The sequence below is a fragment of the Pseudonaja textilis genome, chromosome 16, assembly GCF_049901715.1.
Source record: "Pseudonaja textilis isolate UNSWEBS1 chromosome 16, rPseTex1.2, whole genome shotgun sequence".
NCBI lineage: Eukaryota > Metazoa > Chordata > Lepidosauria > Squamata > Elapidae > Pseudonaja > Pseudonaja textilis.
In genome coordinates, this window is record NC_142005.1 from 10,685,295 (window position 1) to 10,701,637 (window position 16,343).

Sequence of the window (16,343 nt, forward strand, 5' to 3'; positions counted from 1 at the left end):
GTGGGCGGCTGGTGGATCAGGCCAGGCTTCCAGTGCCCCCTTCTGGGCGCTCCTTCTCCTCGAGGGTCCTTTGCTGTCCGCCCCCAGTGCCTGGGAATGGATGGGGAGAAGAGGGGGAGCAAAGGGGGGGGGGGTGGCTGCCAGTAGACCCTCCCCCCCTGAAAAAGCCAGCTGGGGGTGGTGGTGGGGAATCAAACACCAGCCGCAGGAGGTTCCAGAGAAACCCGGCGCCCTTGAAAGGGCAGCCCATCTTTTGGGAAGCAGCCTCTGCCCACGACCGAGGAGCTGCGCATGGCAGAGGGGCACTCAGGCCCAGAGAGACTGTGAATGGAACCGTTCATTCATTCATTCATTCATTCAAACGTTCATTACGGCGAGAGGCTGCCTCTAGCATATGCCAGTGCTGAGGCTGGGTGGGGCGTGACGCCTCAGTTTCCCTTTTGGTACCTCTAGCCTTTGAAGGAGCTACCTTCAAGCGGGCACGCCAAGCCTAACTTTTCTGGAGCCCGGGGGCGCTCCCGCCCCGCCAGGGAGAGCCGTCCTTTGAGGGCTTGTCACCACCGGAGGGCGCCAGGGAGCTTCAGAAAAGCGCTTTCCAACTTCGGAGGGAGCGAAAGAAGGCGGAAGTTTTCGCACGGATCCCGGCCGGTGTGTCCAAAGGGGAAGGCGGGGGGGGGGGGGCAGGGAAGTTACGCTCCTCCTTGTCGCTTCCCCACCTCTCGCTCAATGCTGTGGGGAGGAGAGGGTGCTGTGTCGCCCCGGAGGCCCCTGAATTGCCGGGGGCGAGGCCAGCTTGAGAGGCCTCCCGATTCCGGGGGCTGGCCAAGGGGGCAGAGGGGAGCCCTTTGCAGCCCCGCCGGGGACGAGGCCGGCTCTGACTTCGAAGGCCAGGAGGGAGGAGCGCCGGACAGAGCCCGCAGCTGACCTCCTCCTGGGAGACGCTGTGTCCTGCCGGAGCCTCCTAGGCGGCCACAAAGCGAGTTGGGGCGGGGGTGTCCAGACCCTCGGCCTGCTCCCCCCCACGTTAGCTCGGAGAGCCCATCAACCTTCCCAGTCCCAGACCCCGCTTCTCCGGTTAGGGCCGAAGGGTCGGGCTCCGACCACTCCACCAGGAAGCCCCCGGCGGTAGTTCCTGTGGATGGGTCTCTGCGAACGACCTTCTACGCCCGTAGGACGGAAGGCTCGGCTCGGGCCGCTCGAAACCCCCCGGCATTGACACAGGTCCGACCTCCGGATGTCGGGGGTTCCCCGTCTCATCATCCGCCGGCTCGTCATCCCATCCCGTTAGGCTTCCGAAGATCAGCCGCGGCCGAAACGATGGGTCGCAGATCAGCCACGCAAGCCCGGGCTGGTCCGGGCCGAGGGAGAGGCACTCTACGCATGTTCAGAAACATCCTGCTATCCTACCAGGTGCGAGGTGGGAGAGGGAGGTCAGCGGGCGCAGGATGGGGGAGCCGAAGACAGCGGCAGCGCGAGAGGAGCCTCTCCCGGGAAGCTGCGGCTTTTGCCTCTGTGCAGCCCCGCCGGGAGGTAAGCGGCGGTCGGGCCCGCGGGGACCTTGTGGTAGAAACGTGAGGTTGCCGTCCATCTGCCCTCCCCCAACCCGCCATCCTCGCAAGGGGAGACCCTTCGGCCCCGGCGCCCCTGGCCAAGCTGGGGAAAGCCGGAGTCTCGGCGAGAGCGTCCCCCTCGCCTGGCCGCCAGTTCCGGCCTGGGCGCTGGGCAGCGCCGGACTCCCATCCCCATCGCTCAGGGCGCGCGGGCAGCGTGGCTGGCGGCGCAGCGGCATTCCCCGTCTCCGGACCTCCCTGCGCCCGGCTGGGCCAATCCGGCGCGCGCTCGCTCCCCGGCGACGGTCCCTTCCTCGCTCCTTCCCCCTGCCCGCCTCCTCCTCCTCCTCCTCCCTCTCCCCCGCCCGCCACCCCAGAGGTTCCTCTCCCGCCTCCTTTCTCCTCCCTCTCCTCCCCTTCGCTGGAAGGAGCAGCGGCGAAGACGGCGCTGGGCGCGCGGGGTAGCAGGAGGCCCCGAGCGGGCGGGCGAGTGCTGAACCCAGCCCCGCCGCGCCGGGAGCGATGCTGCCGTTGCTGGTCTTCTTGTGCGTCTTCTCGGGAGTCGAGGACGCCTTCGCGCAAGGTAAGCGGCACCCCGACGGCCGCCCCTGCTCGCCGCCCGGAGGGTCCCCCGCCTGACCCGCCACGAGAAGGCGTACTGTCCCGGCGCCTCCCCGGATCTCCGATTCGCCTCTCGGGCCGGGCAGGGATGGCTCGCTCGCTGGAGGAGGCTTCGCGGCGTGGGACAGAGAGGCGGCCACCTCCGGCGTGGCCGACTGGTGTGCAACAGCCCGCTGCGGAGTTGGGCCGGGCCGGGCCGAGCTCCGCTGGAGCAGCCGCGCCCGCCCCAAACCCGCCGCCAGGCTGTCTTTGAAGGAACGGCGTCGGCGCGGGTCGGGTCCCCGCCAGCAGTGGCCAGAAGCCGGAGCCCCCCTCGTTCCCTCCTCCGCAGCCCTTCAGCCGAGCCCTGTGCTTCGGAGGCGGGCGACGCGCGATGGCCTCGCTGCCCTGTCCTCCGCGCGGAAGGGGGCGTCAAAAGTTGTTCGCGCTTGGACCGCGAGCCCATCGGCTACGTCGTCGGGGGGAAGGAGCGGCGCCTCGGTAGGAGCCGGGTCGGGGGCGAAGGAAGGGGCGGCTCCTAGCAAGGAGCGAGCGCGAGCTGAAATGGAAAAGCGGCTCTCTGCCCGCTCACTCCTCCTCGGGCGGCCTCGCCTCGCTTCCTTTCGACGTCCCGCCTGGAGTTGAAATTAAGACGGGCGGGGGATGCAGGAGCGCTCCAGGATTGGGCGGGGAACGTCCCCCACCTCCGGACCAACCAGAGGCGGCGTTCAGGAAGAGTCCCCGGGGCAGGCGGGGTCGGGGGAGTCTTCTGCCAAGCGCCGGCGGGCGTCCGCCCGTCCTTGGCGCCCGGATTGGGGCGCGTGCCGGTGGGCCGCTCGGCGGATGGCGACTATGTTTGGGAGGGGGGCCCGGTGGGCTCGCGCTGCGCGGGCTCCTCTCTCTACAGACGGGGCCGGGCCCTGCGATGCTGCTGGAGCCGGAGCTCCCAAGAGGGACCGGCTGGCCCTCGCGCCCGTGGCATCCTTGGTTTGCATATGGCGCCCGCCCCGGGACGGCCCTGGAGGGGGGAGCCCGGTCTCCGGCGTTTGTGGGGGCGGGGCTCCCGGAGGAGGCGGGGGCCAGGCAGAATCCGAGCGAGGTGGCTGTGCTGGGGAGGGTTGAGGAGGGGGGGTGAAGACTGACGTCATTCTCCTTTCCCATCTCCTATGCCATAAACAGCTAGCGTTACTAATAGTTATAAAATGGTGTGTGTGTGTGTGTGTGTGTGTGTTTAACTGGCTTGCATCTCAGTCACAACTGGGCTCCTTCAGGCAGCTGGGGGGGGGCAGCTTCCAGTGCATTTTTCAGCATTTGTGGGATCTTGCACAGAAATGTAGGTAGCAGAGAAAAAGAATCTTCCTTGAATGATTTCATGGAATTCTGATTTGGGGGGCGGGGGTGGGGGAGCCATGAGGACTAGAGACTTGTACAAAGGGTTTCCATGAAGAAAAAGCTTGAAAGCATCTGGAGGTGGGTCAGGCCAAAGGCCCAACCTGGTGCCTCGGGAGTGGGCTGGGGACTTGGAAAAAAATCTTTCTCTGCCAGGGATGGGGCAAGGAGGCAAGGCCAGAAGCCCGGCCTGAGCCCGGCCTGAGAGCAAGGCCTCTTCAGTGGACCCCCCACATTCAGACGCACTCTACCGCGAGAGATGGCGGAGGAAGGTGCCTGGGTGTTTTCCAAGCTTGTGGGTGGGTGCGTATATCTCCATCTTCCCCAATTGTGTATCTCTTTTTAGGAATTCACCTCAAAAACACCCTCTCTTGCCTCTCGCCACCCCCTCCCCCTTGGGAGGCTCCCCATTGAGGCGCCTGGTTTCCCACCAGGGGAGACGGGGTGGGATGGCCTAACTCAGCCCTTAGGAACAACACCTTCTGTCCAGGGATGGGGGAGGCATGGAGGGGAGGGATTAAACTGTTGATGTGGGTGACAGAAGCTGACTGCCCTCTTGGCCCCATGGGGGCGGGGGGCAGGCTCTGGAGTGGGAGAGCATAGATGGGGCAGCCCCTCCCCTCAGGGCCCCCTTCCATCAATCCAGGCAGGAGGGAGGAGGGCTTCTGATGGGATTGGGAGGAAACAGACCTTTGGAAGGGGGGAGGGGGCCCCAGAGGGCAGCATTCCTGGGGGGGGAGGGGCAGGCCCTCCTTGGAGATGCATAGGGATATAGGGGGCTTTATGGGACAAGGCCTCCCCAGGCTATTAAGGGGCTAATGAGAAACAGGGCCTGTGAAGGGGGCTCGGACACTCCCCGCCCCCCATGGATTTTCTTTGGGCATTCCAGACCTGCAGACTTTTGCTGGGACCAGAGCTTTGGCTGAGGGTAATGGGGCTTGTAGTCAGCATGTCTGCAAAGGCCCAGGCTGGGGAAGGGAGCGAGGGAAGAGAAGCTGAAGCCCCTTGGGCTCCCCCTCCCCCACTCAAAGGACACGCAGGCACTTAATTAGAAGGGGGGGCAAGCCGACATCCACGTCTTCGGGAATGGGGGGCTTGCTGGGCTGCCACTGGCCGAGCTCCATCGCTCCTCATTTTTCACAAAATAATTTTCTGTATTTTATCTAAATGAAAGTCATTTGTCTTCCCCTCCGCCCTCTTTCAATCATCCGGCAGGGGTCTTTCCATGATGGCATGTCACAAATTGAAATATTCCTTCATTTTCAGAGCCATTCTGCCCGTGGATGATTTGTCATCCCCTCTTCAAGAGGCAGAAGGGGCGAATCTGAAAGGCTCTTTGTCAGGGGAGGAAACGGGGGAGGGAGCCGGAGAAGCTGCCGCCGCCATGGGCCACTCTGGCTGGGATTCATGGGCCTTGTTGTCCGGCCCAGGTGGCTGGCCGAGCACGGCACTTCCAGCCCCTCGGTCTCTCTTGCCTCCCAGTCCCGCCTGGGGGGCTCCCCACTGAGGCGTCTGGTTTCCCACCGAGGGAGGCCGGGTGGGATGACCTAACTGGGCACCTTCCGCTCTTAGCAGCTCCGGCCCTCAGGAACAACGGCAGGTCTCCAGGGAAGGGAAAAGCTGGGCAAAGCCTCCAGCCACAGGGGCAGTCTATCGTAGTTTCTGGGAATAGGAAAAGGGGCTGAGCTGTGCTAGATCCAGGCCCAGTTCTAGGCTACAGCATCTTCTTGGCTTCTCCAGGCTGGGGATGATGGGAAGCGAGGAGAATGGCAGCGGGAAGGAAAGTGCTGCTTCCCCACCTACCCAGCACCCTCTGAGCAGCAGAGCTGCAGCAACAGGAGGCAGAAGGGGGCCCCCTCCTTCCTGGGCTCTGGCCCTTGTGGCCGTCCCCAGCAGCCCAGCTCAGCAGAAGGCCTGGCCAGCCCACCCCAGGGCCCACCTGACGGCTGCCCTCTGCCAGCCTCATGCCCTTCCCAGCCTTTGCAGAGCCCGGCAGGCTGCCCTGCGAGGCAGGACAGCTGGCGCTCTCTGCACGCAGCTGGTCCTCCTCTCCTTGCAGCAGAGCCCCCCACCCGCAGCTTCTGTGGGGGAGGGAGCTGATCCCCCCCCCTCCCCGGCCTTTCCTGTTCTAAAGGCCACTTAAGGAAATGGGGGGGGGGTCGATGCTGAGCCAAGAGCTTTAAATCCCCACCTGGTCGCCAGAGTGGTGGTGGTGGGGGGCAGAGAGGGGTCCTTCCCAAAGGGCATCACTGGCTCTGCTTCGCTCCAGAGGTGAGGAATCTGGGGAGAGACATTTAGATCCAGACATTTTTCTCTGAAATGGAGGGGAGACCATGGCCCTTGGGGGTCATTGGGGGGGCAACCGCTGGAGGCGGCCTCCTCCCAAGAGTCAGAGGCTGGGAAGAAGGGAAGCACCCGTGGCAGTGAGACCTTGTGAGGCACCAAGCAGGCCCAGTGCCCGCTCCTTGTGGAAGACTCTGCAAGCCTGTCTCGAAGGCAACCTTTGGGGTGATGGCTCCCAAAGCCCCCCCGCAATGCCCCTTGGCTGCCTCCCCTCCCTGGCATCCAGGCCAGTCCTTTTCCTGCTGAGACTCTCCCTTGGCTCTGGGAGGGGCCAAGGTCAAGGTTCCACAAGCAGGAGCAGTCTACCTCTGTGGAACAAGCAACCAGGGGAGGGAGGACCCTTTGCTGCTGGGGCCGGGGTGCCTTCTTGGAGGAGCTCTGGCCCTCCCTCCCTCCCTCCCTCCTGCTGGTTCCTTCCCTGGCAGTGGCTACCAGGGGATTAGAGCTAACTCTTCCTAAAGATTCCCCTAATTGCTTGGCTTAGCTCAGGTTTTATCATCAAAGCAGCCGTTATTTCCTCTCCAGCCTGCTTTTCTTTTTATTATCTCTTAATTAATCACTCTGGCGTTCACACTTAGAGGATAATTAGAGTCCCTTGAGCCCCCCCCCCTCCCAGCTCATCTTCCTAACCTCTGGCTCTGAGTAGCTGGGGGAGGGGGGAGAGGAAGGGGGCTGCAGGGAGCAGAAGAAGTCGACCTTGGGCCCCTCCTCCGGGCATGCCGCTGCCCCCCCCCCCGGCCCCCCCATGCTCCTGGGCAGGGAAGTGGGGCCTGGATTAACCAGGGGCCCCCTTTCTGGAAGGGCTTTGAAAGTGACCCCGCAAAACACTCCATAGAGGGGCCAGTTCCTGGGGGCATTTTGGCAGCTGTGGAAAAGATCGGTCACTCTTTCCCCAAAGGGTTTCCAAGAGTCCTCTGGGAGTTTGTTTCGACTTGTGAGGGACCTTCTGTGTCCCAGAGTGCCTGGCACCATCCTCAAACTACAGTCCCCAGGATTCTCTGGGGAAAAAGCCCTGGAAGACGATCATCATCGGAGGCTTCAGGGGTGGGGGGTGCCCAACGGAGGTTCCTCCTGAAATGAGGCAGGTTAATCAGGTGGGCTGCCTGACAATAAGGGCAAAGCAGGGAGGGGGCCGCTTGAGGGGCGGCGTCATGCCCGGGAGCCCCTCAAGCCTTGGTTGCCGAAGGTCCTCCCTCCCTCCCTCCCTCCCTCTGTCCTCCCCTCTGTGCTTTTCCGTTTTCCTCCCTTCCGTTTTTACTCAAATGAAAGTCTCTGCAAGTGTGCTTGCCTGTTGGGAGGGGGCTTAAAGATGGCCCCAAGCCTGAAATATTTGGGGTCTCCTGGGAATCCAGATGGGTATGTTTGTGTACACAGGGGGAGGGGGGGAGATGAGCGAGGGGAGGGCCATTGTTTTGCCAGAGAGAAGCTGCAAGAAGAAGAGACGGGAAAGAAAAGAGGCGGCTGAAATATCACTATCCAACTTTTATTGCAAAATTGGAGAACAGTTGTAAGCCTGGAGGTGTTTCCATAGAAACACCAAAGAAAGGGAGATGGGGACTCTGTGTGTGTGTGTGTGTGTGTGTGTGTGTGTGTGTGTGTGGAGAGAGAGAGAGAGAGAGAGAGAGAGAGAGAGAGAGATTGGAGGCAACAACCCAACGCTTAAAAGGGTTGAACAAAAAACGCATTCAAAGATAATGAAGGAAGAGAAGCCTTATCAAGGGAGCTACTCCTGAATGCCAGCCCCTTCCCTCCTCCCCAGGAGCTGAGGCAAAAGTGACTCTTGTGATGATGAGGAGGAGGAGGAGGATGAAGCTGAAAATGTCTCCCTCCCTGCTTGTCCTTTGGAAACCAGAGGCCGGCCAGCTGGTGGGTCAAGTAACCCCGCCGGCTTCTCCCACCGTCCCCCTTGCTGAGGAGCCGGCGTGGCCCTTTGCAGCCCCACTGAATCAGCTGGCGAAGGGGAAACCCTCCCCGCCTTGGCTTACCCAGAGAAGGATCTGCCCTTTCAGGGTCTGGGGACAAATTTGCCCTTTTCTAATCTTGGTCAATTTTATTTAGGAATCATTTACAAGTAACTAGAAGTTACTTTGGGAAGTTTTGTTTTTTGTTTTAAACAAATTACCTTTTGTCTTTGTAACAAAAGCAGGCCTGGTTTGCTTGCAGACATGGAGGTCTGAGACCGCAGGGGCAGCGCTAAGCCACATCTGGGACAAGGGGGCATAAAGAGTGCCCGAGGAAGACGTGGGAGGGAGGTCTTTCCTCCTCCTCCTCCTCCTCGATCGGAGCCGCCTTTGGGGCTGCCTGCGGGGAGTTTCAAGATGCCAGGGAGGAAGGGCATGACCTGGGCAGCCTGGCAGGAGAGGTCCAGGCCCTGGGAAGCCTTGCCAAGTGTTGACCTCCTTGGGCTGCAGCCAACTGTAAAGACAGCTATACAAACAAACGGGGAAGGCGCCATACTACGGTAATGGCTTTTTCACCCCAACCAAAACACCTCGTTCTCAGATTAACTGCTTGGCTGTGGCTGTCAGGCTTTGCAAATTCCTCCTGTGACATCGGGATGAAGGTGCTGCTTCGTTCCATGCACAAGTTACCACCTGACCCTGCGGGGCCTTGTGTCAACCTGCCTGGAGCCGCATCCCCCTCCAAAAAACCCCTGTACCTCTCCTGCACAGTGGGCCGGGACGCTCCCTGCCTCCCGCTGGGCTGGGGCCAAAAGCAGGCTGAGCTACTCTTGCCTGCTGCTTCTCTGGGCCCTTTTCTCAGTCAAGAAGGTGGGGTGGGGAAGCGCTCTTGCTCTGCTGCTGGGGGGCGGGTTCCCTCTCCCCTGCCTCGACTCATCATAAAATTCGCCCAGGTGAGCAACCAACAACGTCGGGCAAAGGCAGCCAGTGCCAACTTGTTGGTTGGCTCACTTGGCAGCTGTGTTTGCACACAGAGTTTCCTGGAGACTAAGGAGGGGAACGGCCGGACTGGGAGGGAGAAGCGGGGCTGTGGCAAAGGCGGCTTTGGGCAGCCTTTCTCCGGCGGGTACTTGCACCATCCTCTCTGCGTCTCCGTCTCCCTGGCAAGTCCAGGAGGAGCTCTGGGGCAGGTTCTGGCTTTCTGTGCTTCCCCGGGAGGCTTATATTCTGGCCAGCCCACGAGAGCGTCTTGCAGAGTCCCGCCTGGCCCCCTTTGTGGATGGACTAACACCCCCCCCCTTTTCTCAGGGTCTTTTATTCCTCTGCACCCCACCAGATGCTGGCGATGCCCCTCTTGGCCCCCCTGATGCCCTTCGGTTAATTGAGCAGAGTCTTGCCACTGTGGAGCCAGGCTCCTCCTTTCTGGCCTCTGGGCCTTCGGGAACCATTTGGTGGCCAAAGACACGCCCTGCCCCCCACCCACCCCCGCCAAGAGACGGGGGGGGGGGCTCCGGGACACGGAGGATGCAGGGGGGGCCTCCCCCCTCCTGTTCTTCAGCTGGAGCTCCTCTGGCGCAGGGAGCCAGGCAAAGGGGGGCTGGGCTGCTGCTGGAAGGCCAGAGGCTCCCTCCCCTCCCCCACGGCTCCTCCTGCCTCCTCTCGCCTGGCAGGAAATGCTTCGAATTCCGGGCTTGTGGAATCACTGCAGTGTTGCAACCACAAGAGCCAGCGTGGAGGCAGGCGGGGAGAGAGGAAGGCCCAGCTCTGCTCCCAAAGTCCCCTCCCAGGGCTGGCAAGCAGGAGTGTCGGGTCGGACCCTTCCTGTGGATCGGAGGGGCCTTTCTGGGCCGCTCCAGGCACCCCACTGCCATAAGGGGGTCCAGGGTGTGGGGGACTGCCTGGACCTCTCCCAGCTGGGCATCTCTCCGGCTGCGGGCCGAAGGGAGCCCCTCCTCCAGGGAGCTGGCTTTCCGGACTCTCTGGAGCCCCCAGGCAGGGAGAGGGCAGGGCTCTTGGGCTCCCATGGTTGTGGGGATGAGTTCATGGTCCATCTCTGACTGGAATGCTCTCTGCAGATCGCGGGGGCATTGCCAACCCAGCCCGACTGGAGGGGGTGGGGAGTTAATTTGTTCCATACGGGCCAAACTCCACACCCCTTTCAAAGCCTTGTGCATAGAAATACAGGGACTCGTGTAGCCGGGGGTGGGGGGTGGGAAGGGGCCTGCTGTGGCTCCCCCTCTGGGGAGGGAAATTTGCCAAGCAATGTTTTGCAGTAGCCCTTTCAAGTTGTGCGCCCACCCCCAGTAGCTCTTGAGGTGGCGTTGGGCCCCTTCAAGGCCAAGCATGCTGGGGAGGGTCTCCTTGCATTCCTTCTTATCCACGGGGGGCAAGGTTGCAGCTGAAGGTTGGCAGAACAGGGGGTTCGGGGTGCAGCCATCAGAGGCTGAGAGCTGAAGGGGGGGTGCCAAAGGGTGGAGGGGTTCTCGGATGCTGCCCCCTCCCCGGCCAGCCCCAAAGGGCGGCTTCAGCTGCTCCCCTGCCTGCTGAGAGGGGCAGAGGGAGAAGGTTGGGGCGAAGCGCTGCCCGCAGCACGCAAGGAGAGCGTGGCAGCGCCTGCGGAGGGGGAAAATTGGGCCCTTTTGCTGGAAGAGGTTCTGTGCAGGGCAGAAGCTGGTCAGGCACGGGGGAAGTCAGAAGGACCGGGGTGAACTGGGTTTCACTCCTTGCTTTTTCCTGCTTGTTTTCTCCTCGGCTGGGCTGGGCTGGGCTGAGAAGGCAACGGCTGCCATCCGTCCGATGGGCCTCTCCACCCGCCGCCTTTCCCTTAGCAGAGCCAAAGGCCTTATCAATCAGGCGGGGGAGGAAGGGACACGATGCCACATCTGCTCCGCCTGGCTGGAAGGAGTGCCCAGTTCCCCTCGCATCTGCTGGAGCTGGGAAGGATAATTCCACTGCTAAAAGACCCTCATTAAGGCTTCTGTCTTTAGAGCGAGGCAGGCGCGAAGCAGCTTGATGGGCGGCTGCCAGCTTCTTCCTTAATGACTGCCGCCGATTCTTCTCTCTTTTTTCAGGAGGAGAGGGAAGAGATCTTAATTAGCCATTGTTCTTAACAGGGATATGATACACATTAATTAAACCTGAGCTAATAAACAAGCGCCCTAAGTTTTCCCGACAACCACAGAGATGGAGATTCCTAGCAGAAACCAGACAAACTAAGAGGGACTCCCCTCAGTCCCCCAATCCCGGGGCTGCTGCTCCAACAAATTTCACCCATCAAAACGTGGACGAGGGACATTGAAGCCAGGGATGTGAAATTACAGTTCCCATAATCCCCTGGGGGCCCCAACCTGCCCTTCTTCTTCCTGCCAGCCTTGGGGCTTTGTCCACACTCTGTGTGTGTGTGTGTGTGTGTGTGTGTGTGTGTGTGTGTGTGTGAAGTGCTGTTGGGCAACCAGGCAGAGCCCCACCCAGAGCGGTGGAGAGAAAGACTCCTGCCCAGCTCTGCCATTCCCACCACTGAGAGGCCCCGCCACACCCTGCCTGCAGCCGGAAAGAGACAAAAAGTTAGGTGGGTGGCAGCCGTGACTGCGTTGATCCTGCCCCACACCCTGCAGCCTCCGAAGCGAACCAGCAGCCCCGAATGTCTCTTCCCCAGGGCTGGCTGTCCCTGTGCTCAGCTGCCCCCAGGAGGACGCCATGCCCAGCAGAGGCAGCAGAGCAGCCTGCTCTGCGCCCATCTGCCCCTTTGCCACTCTGAAGGCAAATGGGGGGGGGACTCTTTGTGAACCAGACAGCTGCTTCGTTTGGCTCGGGGGGGGGGGTGCTGACCAACCCCCCCTCCTCTTAAGGGCTTATTTTCCACGGGATGGTCCACCAGTGAGGCCTGAGGGATGGAACCGACCAAGGGCTAATACTTCCCTGGGTTCTAGTGCCGCAGTTCTCACTTCTTAAAAGCTTTGTATTCGTTCAAGAGTGAGACAAGCTGTGACAACAGAAAGGCGGATATTAAACATTTACGCGCATGGAGTGGGTTAATGAAATATTAACTTTAATACGACAGGTATTAATCATGCTTTTGAGAGTCCGGTCTTGGGCTGCCCACGGGGATGCAGGGGACACGGACTTCATTCCAGCTACTTCTTATTCCCAAATATGCCCCCTCGTAAAGTCCCCCACCCCACCCTGGAGGTCAGGGCCTCCCCTCCCCTCTGAATTGTGGCCTTGAAGGATCTTCTCAAAACCGTCTCTAGGTCTGATTCTGGGGAAGGGACAGGACAGTGGGGAGCCTTTTCGGGCAGACTCTGATCGGCCAGCCCTGCCTGCTCCCTTCCAGGGGTTCCAGCCGGGAACCAAGATGGACGGGGAAGAGCTGTGCTGGAGCGGGAGGATGGCCAGGCCGCCCCTCTCTTGGCAGCCCTCCTTAAAAGTGGCTTTCAGGGCAGCTGCTGGTCTTGGGGTTCAGGTGAGGAGGTTCCATAGTGGAAGCAGGTGCTCCCTCTGCCTGGAGGTGGAAGAGGACGTCTCCGTTGCATCCTGCCTGTGCCCTCTGCAGCCTTCCCGGCATTCCAGGCCCAAAAGCTGCCTTGTGTCGGCATCTCCGGCTTCGGCCCCTCCTCCCAAGTTGACCCGCTTTCCCTTCGAACCCCCCAAAACAGAGGGAAGTTTGTGCCAGCAGCCGGGCCAGGGTGGACAACGGGACATTTCCAGCAAAGCAATGGCAGCAGCGTTTATGTTTCCCCCGTTGCCAGGAATAAAACAAGGGCTAAACTGAGGCAGGTGGAGGGACTGGAGGAGAAATAATAACTTGGGGAAATGAACTGCCCTGGTGGCTGGGTTTTTTCTCCACCACGGTGCCTGCTTGCCAGCTCCCCTGCCTGCTCTGGGAGGGAGGCCTTCTCTATGTGGGCAGAGGGGGGGGGGGTTCAGGCAGGAAACCCTGCTGGGAAATGCCAGGAGAGGGGCAGGCTGGTTGAAGCCAAGGGGGGGCAAGACACGCCTCGCTTCCTTGCTCAGATCAAGGACGCCGTCTCTGGTGTTGGTTCCTGGGCTGAGGGCTGATGTGCACGTTTCCCCTCCCTCTCTGCTACCCCAGGGCAGCATTCACCCCGCTCCCCAGGAAGCCAGTTTAACTCTGAGCATCTGAATAGGTTGGCAAGGGGAGGAGAGGGGGGGGGAGGTTGGGCCTGCAGTCCAGCTTCCTCTGTCTTTGGAGAGACACTCAGGTGCGGAAAGAGCCCTTGAGTTGCCTAACCGAGGAGGGGACAGGATCTCTGGGCGACCATAAAAACAGGCAATATCCACTTCCATTGTCGTCCTGTTCCTTCCCAAGCTGTTGGCCTGTAAATCAGGGGAGCTGGGCATTGGGGGGACCCAGCGAGGCCTCCAGAAGCAAATGAATGTGTGAAGCTGCTTCCCTCCGAAGGGGAGACGTTACGGCAGCTCCTGTAACCGGCCAAGCGGGCCGAACGAGGGAAGGCCGGGCCTCCTTTGCCTCTGCCGACTCCTGGGGGGCTTCAGTTGCACCCACCCTGGCTGGGAAATGGTCATGGGGGGCTCTGGGTGGTCCCGGCAGCTGCTCTGAAGGATTCAGGTGCCCTTGGATGACTCTACCCCCCCCGCCCCAAGCCCCGCTGCCCCCTCTCCCACATGCCTCCTGCCCAGAGGTGGGATTCAAAATTTTGTACTGCTGGTTCGGTGGGCGTGGCATGGTTGGCGTGGCAGGGGGAGATACTGTAACATCCCCATTCCCTCCCCACCCCACTAACCTGCTTTCCAGCTCCGTTCTCCTGTGCAGGGCAACCAGAGGAGACTCAGCTGATCAGCTGGGACTCAATGGGAGGCAGAGAATAGTTGTGGGGAGGGCCAGTCCGAGGTGGTATTCCGGGCTACTCAACATTTCCGCTACTGGTTCTCCAAAACTGGTCAGAACCTGCTGAATCCCACCTCTGCTCCTGCCTCGCTTTGGCCTCCCTCCCGTTATTTTCCTGGCCCCAAGGAGGGGGGTGAGCCCCCCTCCCACCAGCCTCTGTTAAGGGCTGTGTTGGGGTTTGTTCCCATCCGAGGGGAATGCCCTGCCCCCTGGCACCCTGCTGCGAATTTGGCAGCTCCACTCAGAGTGCCCGGGGGCTCTTCTGCCCCCCCAGACCTGCACCTGCGGGTCCCCTGGCAACCCCCCTGGTCACTGGGCCACCTGCCGTGAAGCCCCCAGCCGAGGAAGGGGAGGTTTGGGGGTCTGAATGGGAACTGGCTTGGGAGGGCGAGAGAAAGAGCTGCGCTGACCTACTTTTCCAAGGGAGCGGCTGACTACCTGCAAGGAAACATTGGGGTGGGGGCAGGGGTCTTTCGCTGCCCCTCCTCCCCTAGGAATTCCTCATGGGAGAGGAGAAAAAGGGGGCCCCTCTTTTACGTTAAATGCTTTATTTCCTCCTTGGCTTCAGCCTTCTCACCTGGCAAATGGGGCGTGGGGTGTGTGTGTGTGTGTGTTCTGGGCCTACCTGCAGGGCTGTTGTTAGGGGGGAAGCTGGAGCAGGGGACCAATGAGCAGAGGGGCGGCTGCTCCTCCCTTGTCCACCAGAGTGGGAGCCCTCCCTTCCTTCTCCAGCAGCCTCCTTTGTCTTCCCACCTGGCTGAGTCCTCTCTGGAGGATTAAACAGTCCCAGGGGAGGGGAGGGGGGGGGCAAGGGGGGGGGGCAAGGTTTCACCCCAGGGCAACAGAGTCAGGCAGATGGGAACCCTCCGAACTGGAGGGTTTGCTCAGCTTCCCTCCACTCTAGGGGCCCCTGAGGTTCTTTGGGGTGCAGCTGGGGAGGGCGGGGGCATGGAGGGAGCTCTGCCAGGCGGGGGGGGCTACAGCTGCCCTGGCCACCGAGGGGCTTGCAAGATAATTGGATTCCTTGGGCCTCTGATTTATAAAAGGGGATGAAGCGGGAGGAGGCAGAAAAATTCTCTCCCCGGCAAAAGAAAGAAAGGAGACAAGGATTGCACATTCCAGCGCAGCAGAGAGAGAGGCCCTTAACCCCTCCGCGCCCGGCTTGAGGCCAGGCAGCTGGGCTTCCCGCGCATGGGGCGGAACAAAGAAGCTCCAGGCTTGTAGTTGCAGCCCTGCTGAGGTTTGGGGGGGAGGGGGGCTGGGAGCACCCCCTTTTCTGAGATTCCTCCAGGGCTGCCACCGCACTATTTCTGGGAGCAAAGAAATCAAGGGTTCCTGTGAAGGGCTTTTAAAAATGGGGAGAGGTGGGTGTGGGGCCCAGTTAACCCAGAGATCTCTTCCGGGGGGGGGGGGCTTTGGGGGAGAAGACCCAGCCAGCTGAGCCCATAAAGTTGGCAGCATTATTCCAGAAAGGGGGAGGTGGGCAGGGGCAGGCTTTGGGAGCTGCCAAAAGAGACCAACATTTGTTTTTCGGGTGTTTCTCAACGTTGCACACAAACCTGTATCTTGTCACTTTGGAATGCGGATAAACAGCTGAGCTTTGTCTTGGTTTCTTCTCGTTGACCTGGATCAAACTGCCCCCCTGCGCCTGCCTTGCCCCACTTGCCCTGTTTTGGGGGAAAGTTGGTATCTTACCCGGAAGCCTCGGGCAGGGTAGTTTCTCAGCCACCAGCTCCTCTGCACTGAGCACCCAGAAAAACAGACCTTGCACTTGGCCCAGATTGTATGGAAACATTCAGAGGTATTTGGGCTGCAGCTTCTCACCTGCCAAATTAAATGCAGGGGGGGCAAGGGGGGGCTGGAGGTTGGCAGGTGCTTCTCTTGAGGTGCCCTGGAAGCAGGAGACCGTTTGCAGCAGGCATTTCTCGGGGCCTCGCCTGGCTCGGAGGCTTTCTTGGGACAAGCAGGGCAGCTGAGCCTGGTTAAGCAGAGGTGGGGAGTGGGTTGGAATGGTTCCCCCTCTGTGGGCTCCCCTGCCCCTGGCAAGGGCTTGGACCCACCCCCCATTTGGGAGGCAGGCTGTGCCCACGGAAAAGAGGCAGGGAAAACCTGCCCTCTGCCCAGCAACGGGCCTCAGAAGTGGCTTCCTTGGCTCCCAGTGCAGGCCTTTGCCATTCCTCTGATCTTGGGCTGCTGTAGCTGCTGCTTTGCTGCTCAGTCTCTCGGATGCTGGCTTGATGCTGGCTTGATCCAGCTGCTGCCCAAGTTTATCTGCTCAGCTGCACCAGCCTTTCCCCTCCTCTGTCTCCCTCTGTTTCTCCAGACAAATGGAGCTGTTTGCTGCAAGGCAGTAATGCTATTCATTAGTTTTAGGGGCTCTTCCCTGTCCGTTCCCCCTCCCCAGCTCTGCTCCGGGCGCACTTCTATTCCTGTCTCTGTGTGCTGAAAACAGTATAATTTGCTCAGAGTTGGAGAGGACCTTCATCTATTGCTTTCTGAAGCCAGAGTCGGAGGGAGCTTTTTAATAATCCTCATAATAATTCCAATAATGATAATGTTATTTATTAGGTGGACAATGTTTAGGAAACTTTGAGGAGGGAAAATAAGAGTCAATTTCCTTGTGTCAACCCAGGCCTGTATTTATAGCTCCTCTCGACATCATTTTAATTGAAAATTTTCCTTATGTTTTCT

The 16,343-nt window shown here is 60.6% G+C and overlaps 1 protein-coding gene across 1 annotated transcript in view; it reads left to right on the plus strand.

The window, feature by feature from the left end:
- Positions 1–1,959: 1,959 nt before the first annotated feature.
- Positions 1,960–16,343, plus strand: part of KIRREL1 (kirre like nephrin family adhesion molecule 1) — a 30,130-nt gene continuing 15,746 nt past the window's right edge. Inside the window, exon 1 of the mRNA XM_026720163.2 lies at positions 1,960–2,133. Within this exon, the coding sequence (XP_026575948.1) occupies positions 2,073–2,133 (61 nt within the window). The 5' untranslated portion in view covers positions 1,960–2,072. The remainder of the gene's footprint in view (positions 2,134–16,343) is intronic.